The 17,697-nt window shown below is 32.6% G+C and overlaps 2 protein-coding genes and 1 long non-coding RNA gene across 4 annotated transcripts; 1 reads left to right on the forward strand and 2 right to left on the reverse strand.

Annotated features, from left to right (window-relative positions):
• Positions 1-2,828: 2,828 nt before the first annotated feature.
• On the reverse strand, positions 2,829-5,106 carry LOC141696303 (uncharacterized). The gene is made up of 11 exons (XM_074500462.1): positions 5,038-5,106; positions 4,650-4,938; positions 4,461-4,557; positions 4,230-4,354; positions 4,042-4,123; positions 3,837-3,963; positions 3,584-3,738; positions 3,365-3,485; positions 3,066-3,272; positions 2,914-2,982; positions 2,829-2,837 (listed from the first exon to the last, which is right to left on the reverse strand). Exons 1-11 carry the CDS (start codon positions 5,104-5,106, stop codon positions 2,829-2,831), a joined length of 1,350 nt encoding a protein of 449 aa, XP_074356563.1.
• A 691-nt stretch (positions 5,107-5,797) lies between these two features.
• LOC141696304 (uncharacterized) lies at positions 5,798-11,015 on the reverse strand. The gene is made up of 10 exons (XM_074500463.1): positions 10,929-11,015; positions 10,670-10,838; positions 10,517-10,573; positions 10,296-10,352; positions 10,127-10,183; positions 9,556-10,023; positions 9,010-9,468; positions 8,653-8,938; positions 7,540-8,567; positions 5,798-7,437 (listed from the first exon to the last, which is right to left on the reverse strand). The coding sequence occupies exons 1-10, from the start codon at positions 11,013-11,015 to the stop codon at positions 5,798-5,800; spliced, it is 4,308 nt and encodes a 1,435-aa protein (XP_074356564.1).
• A 2,385-nt stretch (positions 11,016-13,400) lies between these two features.
• On the forward strand, positions 13,401-17,417 carry LOC141696948 (uncharacterized). 2 transcript variants are annotated; one of them, XR_012564555.1, is made up of 3 exons: positions 13,401-13,534; positions 13,968-14,083; positions 16,801-17,417. It is a non-coding gene; the product is annotated as an uncharacterized LOC141696948 (long non-coding RNA). The 2 variants fall into 2 exon arrangements; XR_012564554.1 differs by lacking the exon at positions 16,801-17,417 and having other exon boundaries at positions 13,968-14,340.
• The last annotated feature ends 280 nt before the right edge of the window (positions 17,418-17,697 follow it).

Below are 17,697 nucleotides of genomic sequence, written 5' to 3' on the forward strand. Positions count from 1 at the left end.
TAGAAACTTACCACATCTAACAACTTTAAGGTTATCTTCCTATGGCATAATTGATTCTGGCCAAAATATGCCCAATTATGTATTATGCCTAATTTGTAATTGTGGTTTTGACATCACAAAATCTATAATTATATAATTGTTATCTTTATCATATCTTTATTTATTGTAACAAAATATTGTATGCCAAAATCTATCTTGGACTACATACCAAATTAACTTCATTTACATGTTCAAAACATATATATTACCATACATTCTTCATCTTAGTTTGATCAACAGCAGACAATAATATTCCATTCAACATAAAGTCTAGAAATTACAAAACTTAATCTACCAAATGTTTCAATTTCGTACTAAATTCGATAAAACTGACAAACATCAATCACAAACCTCACCAAGCAAAATCTTGAACAAAAGTAACTGCACTTTGCAATGACCACAACCCGAATTCCATATGGGTGACATAGTTAAACGTTGATTATAAAATTCACCTTCTTCACGGTACTTCTCTTTCACAGTCAACTCACAAAGTGAATACCAAAGTTGTTCACCAAAAGGATTACCTTCAATTCTGTTTATCGGGTCTTTATTTCTTGTATTTGGACAAAATTTATAAAGAGGAAGCAAATTGTCTACATCCGATATGTACCAGTACATATCCTCAAGCAAATGAACAATGTCTACTAACTTCGATTTAAGATCAACCATTCCAACAATATGAGACATTTCCTCAACAACCTTATCTTTTTTATATGGTCTGTACACAGCTCTAAAAAAGACAAAACTAAAATAAGATGGAAAATGATTACCGGAGAGAAAAGAGAGAGTTTGAAGATTATGATCCACATTATTACGCATCAAAAGCATTCGAACCTAGTTATAAAATAATGCTTACTCAACTTCTAGAGAAATGGCAAAACGAATAAAGCCATGGAATTGGTCACGCCTAACTTGTAGATAATGATTATGGTACTGGTATAGAGCATCCCAATTGAGCTTCTGCAACATCTCTTTAACTTGGATTCAGCTTGCTTTGGTGAAATAGGCCATCAACAACTTTCCAAACATGTGAAAGCTATCAAGATCGTGTATTATGAATGCAAATAATATAGCCATAATATCAGTATCAATGCTGAAAATGTTAAAGTTTGCCATGATGTAGTGAAGATAGTGATTCGGTAATGAAGCAGAATTACAATGATAACTGATTATGATAAGGTCTAAATGCAACAGTTATATATGTAAAGGCGGGCAAACTCGGAGTTCTCCAACTCTGTATAAATATAAAGTGGTTTATGTATTCCAATTAACTGCATTGAATGTGAAAAAAACTTTTCACTTTCTACTCTACTTTTAAGAGTTATAACTTCAGAAATGCGTAATGATTAAATGGCAGTAAGTTGGATTATTGGAAAAGGGATTGGAAAATACTAATACATCATTATGACTTGTAATAATAAAAACAGTTGCCAAAATATTTTTGCCTTGTGGGAATAAACATAATCATGACTTTATTTGAATAACGTGTCAGTAACAAAATACAGCATTGTAGGTAATCGAAAAAAATAGGAATGGAGAATCCATGTAACATCAAATCAAACATATTTTCACATTCACATATTTACTAAGTACAATAATTATTTACATTGATATATAAAATCCATTTGTACATTATTTTTACATTTTTACATATGGATTCAATACTTATATATAATTAACAGGAACAAACACAAACAATTGAACATGCTTAGAAATTCACAACAACACCATCTTGAACTGGTTCAGGGTTATCAATTTCAACATCTTGAAACCGGGCTTGTGGAGGTCCAATACCTAAATCCATATTAAGAAATTCTTGAATGTTGTCAACAGGTCGGTCCAATGTCTGCAAATCATGGAGATTTTGTCTACCAATAGATGCCAAGCGTCTTGTAGCAGAGTTCTTTGCGAATGTACCAAATTAATTTCATAACGAATGTTAGGATCATTAAGATGTGAAAGGATAAATCTGAAAGTGCTCCTAGTATGTGGTGTTAATCCGTCCTCTCTGTAGTACTTGCATTCACGGTAAGCCTGGATATTATCAGTCTCAATGATAACACGTTCATACTGCTCTTGAAATGCTCTACGCATTCCTATCAAAATAGCCCATAAAGCATTATTCAGATTAGTTAGGCCTGGAATGGTGCCATATGTTAATCTAAGAAGAAAGCCATTTGAATCTCTCACAACAACGCCAATGCCATTTCTATTTTGGCCTTCAAGAGCATTCTGAACAAACTCACTGTGAACATTTATCTTGATCCAACCTTGAGCAGGGAATTCCCATACACGTTCAACATGTTCCATGATTACATATTTTGTGTTTTTGGTATTCTTACTAAAACGTTTAAAGACCAACTAATCTCAACCATAATGAGAGACTTCTATATATATATATATAAAAGATATAGAGATGTGACTGTTGGGGAATGGATGTTGAGTTTTATTTATAAAACAGTTTTTTTCATTAATAACTAACTTCAAACAGTTATAAATATATAAGATTAACTACCTATAACATATATAACTAAAAGCAGGAATCAAAAATTTGGTGTTCCTGTTAACATTGCATTAAACATTAAAAATGTGATTATCCAAAATTATGAATTAAACGACAAACAAAACCAAAGAGCAATCTTCATAGATTATAATATAAAAACAAACTTGAAACAACCGGAAATAATGTTTAGAGTTCACTGTGATAAAGAAATATCATAAATAAAAGATTATGAAATTAGATTGCAAGATCAAATGCCACATCCATGCCACAAAACAGAAGCACATTATCACTTCTCCTGTAATATTAGAGCATTTTAATGTAAGATACGCATACGTTAAGAGATTAACTCAAAAACTATTATTACTATTTACCATTTTTATCTTCTTACTGACGGATTTGCAAGATCCAGGGGTTTTTGAACTCTCGGCCTGATCAAATGACTATAATGCAAACGTTTAGTCAATAATGTTAAATTATATTCCAAAATATGCAATAACAGTAATTTATGAAAAAATTCTCATACCTCTGACAAATCAAGGGTAGGGAAATCAACATGATTGGATGATTCAGAAGTTGACATGGCATACATGTTTGAATCATACATGTCTTGGGCCTTGATGATAAAATTTTCAGAAACATCTTTGGCTGCATGAACTTCAACAACAACAATAATTTCTTTCCTGTCCATGACATGCAGAAATGCAGGAAATACTTTAGCAGCTACCTCTTCCTGTTTTTATAATTAAGTCATCAACATAATTGGTCTATATTGCAAACAATTTATAATATGGAAACAAATTTTAAAAATGTAATTGATTGAACCTTTGTTTGCTTCAAATAAAGATGTGAAGCAGAGCATCCTATGAGCCGTTTCACAACACGATCCATGAGAAGAATGCTCCATGAGAATGATTGATCCACAACAACAGCCTTTACACTGAATCTGCGAGTGAAAAAAAGTATTAAATAATTCAACATTTCGTAAGCCAAAGAAATTATACCAACCGAATGTTAAATATATTATTTCTTATGTATCAATACCTTTTTTTAGCAACTGGAAAAGTGCGATTACATTTACCGCATTTAAATCTATTCCCAACTTCAACAACTTCTAAATGACATTTTCTAAATGAATATGAAAACCAAAGATGTCCTTCCTCCAACTTAGCAATTGTCAGACCACAATACAATTTCTTCTGCAAATGATAATTTTGAGGATAATGTTATAAATGAAAATTATACTGCATATGAATCTAAGATAATGCTCTAAAACTTTTGTCAAAAAAGAATTAACCTCAACACTGCCAGCAACATTATCAACTAATGTTTTCAGATTTATAAACTCATAAGGAGAGGCCAATGTTAACGCATAGCTATTATCCGCATCATCCTTCGACGGCTTATAGCCTTCAAGTTCAAGCCTACACATTATATAATGTACATATCATATGCAATCTTGACAAAATATGGAAAAACAGTAAATGTTTATAAGATTGTACCTGTTTCTCATCTCAAGTACACACTCATCATCAAGATTGAAGTACACTTTCGAGGATGCCAAGCTGCTGATTTGAAGCGTATCTAAAGTTTTAAAGCAATATGTATCTTACATAAAATATAATTTAATATAACCGTGTATAACCTTACTGACAAATTAGTATATAGCATAAAATACTAAAGATCAAACCGTTGTATGTTCCTAGCTTTACGCTTGTCAAGATTACAATAACATTTTCCTCATGGTTATATTCCTCATATTGATCACTGACAACTTTCGCCATATCTCCCCATATACCAACCCTGTGCTTGTTGCTACAATGTAATCAAGTAAACATTTAATTATTTATTGATCAAGGTCCCAGAATTGATAACGACGTAAAAATTAATAAAAAATTGTATGTTGAATTAAAAGAATAACCTTGCATCACAAATCTTGAATCGAACAATATCCCTATCTCCAAACTTAGTGGGGATTTTGCTTACTTTAATAAAGTCTTCAACAACTCCAATTATATCTACAATATATAAACACATGGATTGCAGTCAGAACTTTTATAACAATTGTTAATACGAATAATAATAAACCAAATAGGAAAGACGAAGTAACCTATAACAAATTCTGGATTCTCTTTAGGACCATATTTTCTGGCTTCATCCATCAAATCACCCAAATCCATAAATTCAAATTTGTATTTTGGAATCATAACATAATCGGCGCATGGTTGGAAAGTTGTAGCATATGTAAATCTTATAGATGTGTCTGTAGAAACAGGCTTTAAATTCCCAGAAGCATCCCTAACTATAAATGTGTCAATAATATAAAAAGCACCTTCAACAATATTCTTCCCAATAAGTTTCCAAGTATCAGCAAAAGCAAATGCATGAATATGAGTATTCTGCACATAGTATAAAGTGGAAAAGTATAATCATAAATATCCATTCTAAAAATGTAAACATAATCAATATAGAATGAAATCAACAGATTAGGTAATTACATCATCATCAAGAAGAATGAGATTCCAGCCTTTCGTTATTCCTGATTGAGAAGACACAGTAGGACACATTCTTGTAACTCATGCCTTGATCTTCCAATCTAACCTAGACTTGTCAAGACTTAAAATGTGTTCAAACATGGGGGCTTCCATCTTTGCAAGATTCTGTGAAAACAATTTGTAATTTATATTAAACAGGATGATCTATTATTAGAATTTAAAAGTCACAACTCCTGAGAGAGCTTACATGTTCTATTCTTAATCGAGGTACTGAACTTAGAATATCACACTGACGTGGTGGTCTTTTTGTAGTCCATTACCTTACATTAACGGGAATGATAATTGATGACATGCTGTTGATTGAAGTGCACGACAAACATATATTGCGTACTTGATCTTTCCCTTTTACTACGTGACATAAGGCCTGTAAAGGGATAATCCAATCAGCCTATAACTGAATAATAAACATATCCTTTGATTGGATAAATTATTATTTGATACAATGAGGATCAATGTGATTGGCTCAGCATCAAGTTAGTTAGATGGATTAGTGGGAACTAATTATACAGCTTTGTTATATACATGCCATTTTTTTTTATTAATTTTAAATATAATAAATTGTTTTTCCAAACGAAATGACATAAAATTATAATAATAAAATCAAATTCAACTGTTAAACAAATCACATACCACGAAATAAGGATTTCAAGTACAAAATACTCATGGTCAAACAATTACAATAAGTTAGTTAAATCAAATATTATCACAATTTAGGAAGGTTGTAGAAAATTTTTTCAAACACAACATTTGATGTTATATTTGTGCTTTTCCCATTATCGTCATCAATAAGAATATGTAGTCCTTCTGGAGATGTAACACGGGATATTGCAACGTATAACTGACCATGAGAGAATACGGGCCGAGGAAGATACAATCCAACTGTGTCCAATGATTGACCTTGGCTCTTGTTCACAGTCATAGCAAAACATAGTTGGAGAGGAAATTGTGTTCTTTTAAATTCAAATGGCCAATTTGTGTTTGTTGGGACCATATCGATTCTTGGAATTAGATGTTTCATACCAACTTGAGATCCACAGAGAATTTGACATTCTATACTGTTTTTTTTGCAGCCAGTAACTATCATCCTTGTACCATTGCATAGACCCATAATCTGATTTAAATTCCTCATCAACATAACAACAACTCCAACCTTTACTTTCAACTCATGTTTAGGCATACATGGCATATTTATGGAGTTCAGATACTCAACTGGAAATGAGAAATCAAAGTCATTCTCGTCAACACCCCTGTCTTCAATTGAATCTTGGTTGAGATAAATATGCATATTACCCGAAACACTTTCAAGAATCTGTGCATTGATGTCATCAACTACAACGTTTGTTGGAGTCAAAATAGATCTCGATCTCAGATACTCATGTGAATGCAAGTTATTCTGAAAATCTGGATATATAATGTCAATTAGGGTTTTAATGGGACTTTTCAAGGGACTCTTGACAGCATATTCATCAGGAACTACAAACTCAGTTTCCACATCTGCACGATGAGTATCAATGCATTCAACTTTTCCGTCTCCAATCTCAAGTTGCCATTTACTAAAGTCAGCTATTACTTTATTTCTAGCTTCAGAATTACCTGAATGTAATCTCATGTTCTGACTGAGAAGAAAGACCCTGCAAGATTTCCAAAGCCGGGATTTATTAAATGATGTATTCACTATTTCAGCCCTTCCAGCTTTAGGAAGAACAGGTAATATCTGTCGAAAATCGCCTCCAAAAACAACTGTAATACCACCAAAGGGTCTTTTTCCTCGTTCTACATCAATGGCAGCCATTATGTCTCGCAAGCTTCTGTCCACGACTTCAAATGCATAGTGATGCTGTATTGGAGCTTCATCCCATATTATAAGACTTGTGTGCTGCATCAACTCTGCAATGTTTGTACCATATTTTATTCCAGCAATAAAACTCTGATCTAATTTAAGCGGTATTTTAAACCTAGAATGAGCTGTTCGGCCACCAGGAAGAAGTGTAGCAGCAATTCCTGAGCCTACAACAGGAAGACCAATCTTTCCTTCTGATCGAAAACGTGAACAAAGAGTTTGCCAAAGAAACATTTTACCGCATCCACCGCTCTCGTAAACAAAAAACATTCCACCTTTATTTTTGTTTACATTATCAACAACTGCATTATATACATCCAGCTGCCTTGAGTTTAGATTTTTATGAGCTTTGTCATGATTAAGTCTCAATTCTTCTTTATTGTAGCTAGTTTCCTCAACAATAAGACGATTGACAAAAGTGTGGAAAAATCGTTCATCAGGAAATGACATCATATGAAAATCTCTTAAGGACTTACCAACATCATTTAACAACTTTTCAATCTCTGCACAAAAAAAATGGTAAATGTTCCGACATCTAAATAAAAATAATAAAAATAATACTACAAAGTAACAAACATATAATGTATTTAATACTGATCACACACCTGCTAAAGCATAGTTCTGGATTTCATACTCGGACCGTGTTAAATGAATGTTAACTGAAATCTTACGCCTAATATAAAGATCATCGTCTGACAATGCTGGCCAGTGTTTTTCGCATAGCGCAAGCGGATCAGACACTGGACAATATGCCAGTATGTTAACAAACATAGCCCGAATTTGGGTTGGCATAGCTGAGAATGCATTTTCTTCCAAAGCATCATACCATTGCTTGTCATTATTCAACAGACCAAGAGCACCACATGCTTCCTTAAATGTATCATATGTAGTTACATCAATAGTGCGTAACTGAGAGAAAGATAAAGCACCTTTACATCTAAGGAACAACATTCGAAGATACAATAATTCACCAGTTGTTGCATGAACCTCTTCTAACCTCCCAACCACATCACCTCTTTGTCTAAGCTTCCATTTAGCAGTTTTCTTTATCCATGTAAACTGGGTGGGAAAGTCAGAATACGTAAAATTTCGAGCTTGTGAAAATTCACTGTTAGCTACAAACCAAGCCTCTAGTTTACTTTTTTTGGAAGTCGCGTTATTGCACACATTCTCCAAATCTGCAGAACTCTGAAAATTCAAGTACTTTTGACCGGGAAAATGTATTGATAAGCGTTTAACATTTGGGGAACGATGGTGAATGTCAAACCCAAAAATCCTCCACGATGCCTCAGATGCACAAACATATCTACCATCAAGAAAATTCTTTACCTCATCCAAATTCTTCACGGATCTTGCAGTTTGTTCACTCCCTGATTTGTTACTTTTCTTCTTCCACAACATTGTAGCAGTGTCATGACCCTTTGAACAGTACTTGAAGAGATATTTCAACGATCTTGAACTGTTGCAAATTTCCAGATTTATATGACACTGAAACCGTAACAAAAGATCTCGATTGTATGGAACTACATATTGATTGTCAAGGTCGATCCCTTTTTTGTTGATAATTCTACCAGTGTTACGCTCCCGATAAACAGGAAAACCACAATCGTCAAAATAGGTATTACCATTAAACCTGCAAAATAAAACATTACTTGTGTCGAGATTAATAATAAATAAGACTTATTACAGAACATATGTATCATTCTATTTATTCACACCTCTTTGGGAAATGACGCATGCATTTTCCTTTAACCATACATGGAGATGTGTATAAGTCTTTACCACAGGGTCCATGCATCATGTAGTTTTTAACAGCTTCATATGCTATTGGATCAGAATTCTTATCTGGTATTTCAGCAGAAACCAACTGGTCAACCTTTTCAATAGAATTAGGTCTGCTTTCAGGGCTCAACCAGATTAACATATGCATGTGTGGCAAACCACGCTTCTGGAATTCAATTACATGCATAATTGTGCAAAACATAAGTAAAGAAAATATTAAATCTATGCATGTGTGTAGATATGATTAAAAAAATTAAATATAAAATTGTCGGTGTCCAGAAAAATAAATTTACCTCCTATATACTTTTCAAAGTAGTTCTTCTTTTTAATCAAATCTAATAGCTGATCAAGCTTTAGTTTAAACACGCGAGAAACAATATCCGGTGCATCAACAGGATCGACATTGGGCAACAATTTAAGCATTTCTTGTATCTCTGGCCACTTTGAGTTGCAAGTTATGGTGAGAAATAAGGATGGATGACCAATTACACGACATATCGCCAAGGAATCCTTAAAGTATTGAGACATGTATCGTTGGGATCCAGTGAATGAAGCAGGCAGTATAACAGCTTTTCCAACATGCATTGGATCATGGTCTCCTTTACTGAGAGCATCACTCACAGAATTATACAAATCAGCACAGATGGTAGTTTGATGCGTTGAAACCCAGTCTAATCTATATTGTTCAATGGCAGCAAACTGATCCACAACATATTGTTGCCACAAACGTCCTGCAAGGTGTGGTGTTAAACCTGAAATTAATGAGACGATGGTGAGAATATGCACATAGCCATTACGTATTTTATATTATAATCATATTGCTTACTTTTAATAAATACCTTCAGAAGTGCGTATCATAATCTTGTAACAATAATATGCACTTAGTGAAACATGTCGCCTCTGTGTTGAGTCAGGATCAAGGTCTTTATCATCTAAATTCTCTATTTCAGAGTATTTATTGCTTATCAGAGGTATACGTTTATGATAACCCTCGATTCCCCAAGGAAATAGTAGTGGATATTGCAACTGCATGAAATGTAGATCTATTTCATATATCCTCTTCAATCCTTCTTGTTTGGAATTCACAATCGTGTCTCTAAAACCACCGGTATCCGTATCATCACTAATAATGAAAGCAACAACTTCATCAGATGGAGTAATATGGTTTGTTCTACCGCTAGAAGATTGAGATGATATGAGGTCTAACTTAAACTCATCCAGCTCTTCATATTCAAACCGATTCCGAGCCCATTTGAGATGATATGTACCAGGTCTTTTTCTTATCACTGCTGAAGAGTGAACAAATACTTCAGCATACAAATCAGTGAATGGTAATAACGGGATCAATCCCAGGAAGGTAAATTTTTTTATAAATTCGCATATCAGGAAACATGTAATAACAAAACATACACATGGGATCTGTATAAATCTTCTCAATATTAGGGCCACGTACCCTGCATTTCTTAGCTGCAACAAAATACTCAAATGGATTTTTAATTTTTTTCACAACAATAAAAACATGAAATCTTATAAATGAACATGCATAATCATGTATTAATGTGCATCACACAAAACTTACTCTGTGGTATTGTCTTCCTACTATCAACATTAGGACCACGTAATCTACATTTCTTAGCTGCAGCAAGAAATAACAATAGATTATTGTTGGTCGTAATAGCAAATAAAACATAAAGTATTACAAATTTTATAAATTAGAAAATTCATAAACTGATTAATTGGTAACACACATGATTCTTCTGAAGGCGTAATTTTTTTTTTCTTGGTTATTCGTTGAAACACTGTTATTAATAGCTAAAATATTCTCAATATTGCGACCACGTACTCTACGTTTCACAGCTGTAACAAACAACATAATATAATGTTAGCAATTTAGTAAACGCAACAGAGCATACAAAAATCTTTATTTCAGTATAAAGTTATAATATATCGTACACAGCAAATTGGTAATATCAGAGAGTGTAGCAGGTTGATCCATGCACCTAGCAATTGGAGTGTTATTTTCTTCAACTGTAATCCCCGAAATAGGTGAAATTTGTACACTGACAGGCGTGCTATTTGATCCATCAAGAGGTCTCAAACCCACACTTCTACTCATACGTTTCTAATCTACAACACAAAAAAAAAACAGAACAAATAGTCATACAAACATTCCCACTTCTGCACTTTACATTGGTAAAAAAAATCCAAATACCTGTGAAGGAAGTCCGGGTGATTCTATTAGACGAAACATCAGCAACAAAATTAGATGGATTGTGTGGACTGGAATCTCATAATACATTTGTATTACTATTGAATAATGGCTGTAAAGGAGACCTAAATCCAACTACAAAATGCATATAAATCATGAGTTCCCAACATTCACTAATGTAACAGATAATAAACAGATATAATGGAAAACATAGCAGATGATAATGCAGAACCTGGTGACTGTGTATTCGAGACTGTAACATTGGGACTCTGATTTTCTTTTTCAACACATACGTTTCTACGCTTCACAACTGATTCAATGAGACGAATATAAGAACATGAATTAGATTACAATCTACATACAAAATGTAAGAGGAAGAATGATATTCACCATTCGACTCAGAAACAGGAAAACTTGGGATAGCCTGCAACATAGAATATTAATTTGAGCCCTGATCTGATGAATCTTGGCTACGAATCAAACGTTTCAACCCTACGGACAAAAACATAAAATCATTCAAAATCATATAACACTTAAAGTGCATGATAGTTAACAGCTATTCATGATGAAATCAAACCTAAAAGTGATGTCCTTGCCGAGCCTGAGCCTTCCAGGGAGAGTGAATCCATGCTTGATAGGAGATCGGCGGAGCAAAATCGTTCGATTGAGAAGAACAACAGAGGAAACCTATTAATCAGTTACTACATTTAGCACCAGTTTGAAAGAGAAAAAAATTCAAAAAAATTTGAATGTACTAATCAGTTGCTACAATTAGAGGGTCTAGCTGTATAATAGGTTAGTTTGTATATGGGTTATAAAATATTTAAATCTTAAAAGATTCATTAATATGTGTATAATATAATATTTTATGTGTAAAAAAAATTAAATAAGTCATGGATAGTGGGTCATGGATAAATTCATGAGAAAATTTAGTGGGTAAATTCTAAATGGGTATTAGTAGTCTTTAAGATAATATAGATATTGAAATTTTAACCTATTTTTACCGTCTTTTCTTTTTTTTTTCAAAAATTTATCAAATCTTTTTTTATAATATTTTATCCATTCTTTTCTTTTCTTTAACAAACTCGAGAACTTAATGTAAAAGCCGCCATGCTTTCTTCATTCTTCTTCTTCACTCAGACGCGTTGACCGATGAAAAATCCCAAATTTACTTTTTTTTCCTTCTTATCTTTTTAATGATCTTCCTTCTTAAGCCTGTCCCCATAATTCGACACGAAATTGTCCTTAAATAGGCATGGTTGAAAATGGGTCAGACACGAAATTGACTCTAATAAAAAATACGAGTGCGAGTCAATCTGTTTAACTTTAACCTGACCTGCATAATCTGTAAAATTATATTTCACAAAAATATTCATTAATATATATAAAATACTAATATAATTAATTATTTAAATATTAACATATAAAGATTCAATAGTTTTTTGATTACTTTTTATATATATTTTGAATAAACAAACATATGAATTTTAATTAATTAGTCCACGATGAATAATTTTATTACACAAAAAAGTATTGTTAAACTTAAAAATGTTGTTTGTTCATTAAACTGCACAAACAAAAATAATAATCAAGTATAATGATTTGATATATATATATATATATTCAAAATAATTTACTAAATAATTTTAGTAACTATATCATTAATAGGTCAAATATTTGCGAATAAATGGGAATTGGATCAAGTTCCATTCAACACATAGGTCGGATTTGTGTCAATTTTTTGTGGGTCAATATTTTTTTGGGTCGGATTGGTGTCAGAACTAAAATTTAACCTGAAAATATAACCCGACATAAACTCGATCCGTAATCTGAAATTGCCGGCGCTTATTGCACCAGCTTTGGGCAAGGATTTATATTTTCTAAATTGTTTGTTTTGTTAATTTTTTATGAGAGTTGTTCCAATTTATTTGAGTTTACTCGATCTCGTTTGTTGTGTTTTTATGTTTGCCATGTCAAATATGCACAGTGTTCACAGTTTATATTTTGATTGGGTAATAAATATATTTATGGGATTATATTTATAACGGATAGCTCAAATTGGATGTGTCGAAACAGATAATCATGTACATATCAACTTCAACAAATAAATCGTCTGATTGAATTTTCAAGAAGAGTGGATTATTCAATGAAATGATTAATTTTATATTTTTTCGACTTGATTATTTTTGTATATGCTATATACCTTATTATTATTAAATTTATTTTCCCTTTTTTTTTTCTTAAAAAAACACTTAGAGGACATACTTTATACCTCTATGACTAGAGATTTCAAATAAAAACGTGCGCAAATATCATTTTTTTTTTGTTTTTAATATAGCCTTACTTCTAACATAAAAAACATTTTATAAACTTAGTGGGCCTAATGGACTGACTGGCGAAACTGGGCCGTTCCAAATTCAACTTGAACGAATCCCAAGCTTTTAAATTTATTTGGGGTTAACAAAAGGGCCCAAGAAAATTCATACAGTGATAATAAAGAAATAAAGAAAGATATAATAATAATGAAGCTTCAACATGTATATTATTGTCTTCTTCCTTGCAATTGGAGTGAAGGAAGGAAAATTCACAGCGATCCCACTACTAAAAAGGTATAAAATTTTTACCACTGTAACTTTCATTCTGTATTTATTTGATTTGTGAATTAAGTTTTATTAAAAATGTTAAAGTTTTGATTTTTAACTTGTAATTCTTGATAATTTGCTGTTTGATGATTTAAAGCTACTTATTTAGACCCCTTATATGTGATTTCTAAACTTAGTTGTTATGTATTCTTGCTTTTTTGTATATGGTAAGTTAGGATACTAATATGATCAAGTTAAAATCAAGAAACTTGTTTAAAAATGTGATCTTTTTGAAGATTGCATACTGATATGAAGAAAAGATTGTTGGGCTTAGTTCATGGAGTTTCGAGCTATAGGAATATGATGGATTGAGCTCAAGTTTCTTGTTTTTATGTTATGGATTATTGCGGTGTTTAAATTATGGTGATGTTTAATTGTTTTTGTATTTTTGATCATGTAGGAGCAGTTTGGTGGATAATGCTCTGTACGGGTTTAATTTTGTTTAGTCCTGGTTGCATTTTCATTTAAGGACATGGTGGATCATATAGGATCAGGTTTATGGAAATTGGGAAAGATGTAAGTACTATCTGTCGTACTGTGTAGTTTATCGTAACATAAATGGAAAGTGGCAAGATATGATATTGTTCAGATATTCATGTTAAAGATATAGTAATTTTGAGTGGTTCATGTACGTGCTTATGGTTAGTACTGCGTTTTTAGCTGGACCGTGATAAATTATATGATGGATGTTTGATTGTAATAAAACATCCATTTTTGTTAACTTTACAGCAGATATACATTTGCAGCTGCTCATAATAAAGGAATTGAGTGTATGTATTAGATGAAATAGTTTAGATAGCTAGCACTGGTAGTGAATCTCATGCCCAATATACAGGAATGTTCCTAGCTTGTTTATCAACCATGCAAGAAAAAGACTAGTTACCTTATGATAGATAAAAAATTTGCCTGCTTAATAGGCGAGGTTTCACGTTGGAGCTTATTAAATAAATTTTCCCTGTAGTCATTTCTGTAGAAAGTATAATATTGCCTGTTGTAAAATTTATGAATTTAAAAATATTAATTTAAACCCTTTGTTAGTGAAAAGTAAAATTTATATGTTGCGCTTCTAAAATTGCTAGACCAAGATGATATTGTCAAAGAAAATGTGTATGATGGGGACCGGGGACAGAGATTTAGACTAGGGTTTTAAGAAAAATTTTCAGGATTAAGTCTCACATGAATAGCAACAATTCAATATAAGTTATTATTTGATTTTATCCTTCCTGAATCACAAAAAATTCAACCTGACCCCCCTAGAACCTTACATGCGAGTCGACCGCTCCAGAAAGTCAGAAAGGTTTTGATGACTGAACTGAATGCCGGAAATGTTATCGCTTATTAGGTGAAGTTCATCTGTCTTTTTTGTGTAGTGTGGTTCTGTGTATACTACAAATAAAATTACTGGATGCTCTTATAGAAGCCAATGGATGCTCTTACAAACTTTGTTCTTTGGTACTTGCTTTCTTTCGAATGCCCAAGCTGGTGAGGTAAAAAAATGGTTAGCATAAGGTGTGTCAAACTGATGTCATAGGGATCTGTGGGGCTGTTCATAGAAATGTTAAACTTGTTCCATGAATTTAAGACATGTAAAAAATGTAACTTCTGTGAAAGGTGCTTATGAAAATTCCAAAAGAAAAGGTTCTGTTTCTCAGCTCTTTAGGTTTTTCCATATTACAGGGGAATAGAGAAGAAATTGAGATTAAATTGTTCAGAGACTTGAAGTTATGTGGTGTTTAGTAGTTTCTTGTTTTGGTGATGTATATCTATATATTTATAGTTTAACAAGATATGAGGTGTTCATGGCTGCTGTACTAAACATAAGTACTATTCTGTATAGTAATGCTTACTCATTCATTAGAAAGACATGGTAAAATGTATAGGAGCAACTACAAGCAAACATATAGATACTATCACGCCTTGATATTCTATCTGGTGTCTTTATTCCAGTTATTCTAACAAAGGTAATCCGAGGTTTGGCAGCCTGACCTAGAGTAAAGAAATTGAGCTTAATGTTTTTGTGACGGTAAGTTACGTGGTGTTCGGTATTACTAATTTCGGTGATGCTTTTTGTGTTTTAAATATACGAGCTAGCCGTTCATAGCTAGCAGCCTAGCACTAAATAAGTACTATTCTGTTAAGCGATGCTCAGTATTCTGTCTAGTACACTCAATATTTGGGCAGTTACATGGCAATACATAAATATTAAATACTATATGTCGTAATATTTTATCGTTTATCTTTCAATTATATCATTCGATGACAGTTAATCTGTTTTCTTCATGTGAAATATAATGGTTGACAAATTTGAGTCATAGCTAATCTATCCAAATATCAAACCAACTCGGCGTTTTTATAAACCTACCACCAGATTATTAGTCACATTATTTTATTTAGTTTTTTACTTGGTCTAGAGGTACACGTGGTCTTCGCTAATATAAACGGTAGACGCACAACAATCAACTCTATTAAAAATTAAAATTTAAGATGTAACAGAATGTAAAGGTAAAATTTCACTTTCCTACTTGGCATTCTCCATAAAAGCTAGGATATGGCATGTTGTAGAATTAAGATGAAACAATTTTTGCTAATTAAAATTCTTTATATAAAGGAATAGCTTTTCTAATCTTGATCAGAAAGAAAGTTATTCCATTCTTTAAAGTAAATTACTGTAAGTTTACTGTAAATCATGTTTCCTTGGGTCTCTTTCTGGGCTGTCCTGCATTGGATATACTGACACTCTGATATTTGTGCCAACGGGAGTCTAATGAATTGAGATTGCAATCCACATAAAGGGCTTCTTTCAAAAGTTGCAGATGTCCTTTTGGGTCTTCTTTCGGCCTTGGACTTGTGAATTGTGATGCTATCCTTCGGCCCATTTTATAACTATGAAAATGAAATTATATAGTCAGTTTTTCAGCCTGGACTTGTGAATTGTGATGCTATCCTTCGGCCCATTTTATAACTATGAAAATGAAATTTCATAGTCAATTTTGATACTCAGTAATTATTCTAAAAACTATATTATTTTTTATTTATGAATTATGGTAATTTTGAATTATTAGTAGCTAACTATAAGGGATTTTTTTATAATTAAAATAGCATATGTAAAAATATTGTGTGATTAAATTAACCCTAACCTAAGATGTAACTTGGTGCCTATATTAGCTAAAGTTGCCGCCTCTTGTGTTCACATCTTTGTATACTTCAATCGTCTAATTAGGGTTTCAACACAGAAAAAATCATCATGTCTTCAGATAAAAAATGGATAACCTTTAAGACTTCCGATGATAAGGAGTTTGTGGTTGAAGAATCTGTGGGCATGATGTCTAAAGCAGTTAGGAACATTGTCGAAGATCAGTGCGAGCCCTATGTTATTCCTTTAAAGAATGTAGATGGAAAAACCATGGGCAAAATCATTGAGTACTGCAAGAGGCACATTGAGGAATCAGACGAGGCTGTTCTCGAGGGATTCGATGCTCAGCTTTTGGATCTTGATCAGGCGGATCTTTATGATCTCTTAATGGCAGTTGATTTTCTTGAAATAGCGGATTTATTGGAAAAGGTCACCGGAAAAGTTGCTGATCTGATGAAAGGAAAGTCCTCCGAAGAGATCCGGAACATTTTCAACATAGAGAATGATTTAAGTCCGGATCAAATTGAAGAAAGTCGCAGGGAGAACTGTTGGATTCGTCAGCAGTAATTTCAATACCTTTTAAATGCTTATGGTGATTTGTTACCGTTTAATAATTGTATAATTGTGAACTTAGTGTGTTGGCTCTTTTGTGATGGTTTGCTAACATTGCTTTGCAAATGTTACTATTTTAATTGTTGGATTGCATTGTGATTGTTATTAATTTGTTATTTTAGTTTTAACTTTTGATATTGAGCTTGGAAATATTGTGCAATATTGGATATTGGTTATGGTTTTCATTAGTTAAAGCTCCTTAGGCATCCCTTTTCCTTATAGACCTTTTGGCATCCCCCAACCGGCCAACCCCCAAGCGTATACAAATGTAGTTCTCTTTCCTTCCCGATAATCAGAGTAATTTTAGTGTTATAACTAAAAGTAATATTCTGATAGTACAGAATCGTATTACTATCAGAAGTCCAACATCAATACATAAAGCATC

This window comes from Apium graveolens, chromosome 11 (assembly GCF_009905375.1).
Source record: "Apium graveolens cultivar Ventura chromosome 11, ASM990537v1, whole genome shotgun sequence".
NCBI classification, from domain to species: Eukaryota; Viridiplantae; Streptophyta; class Magnoliopsida; order Apiales; family Apiaceae; genus Apium; species Apium graveolens.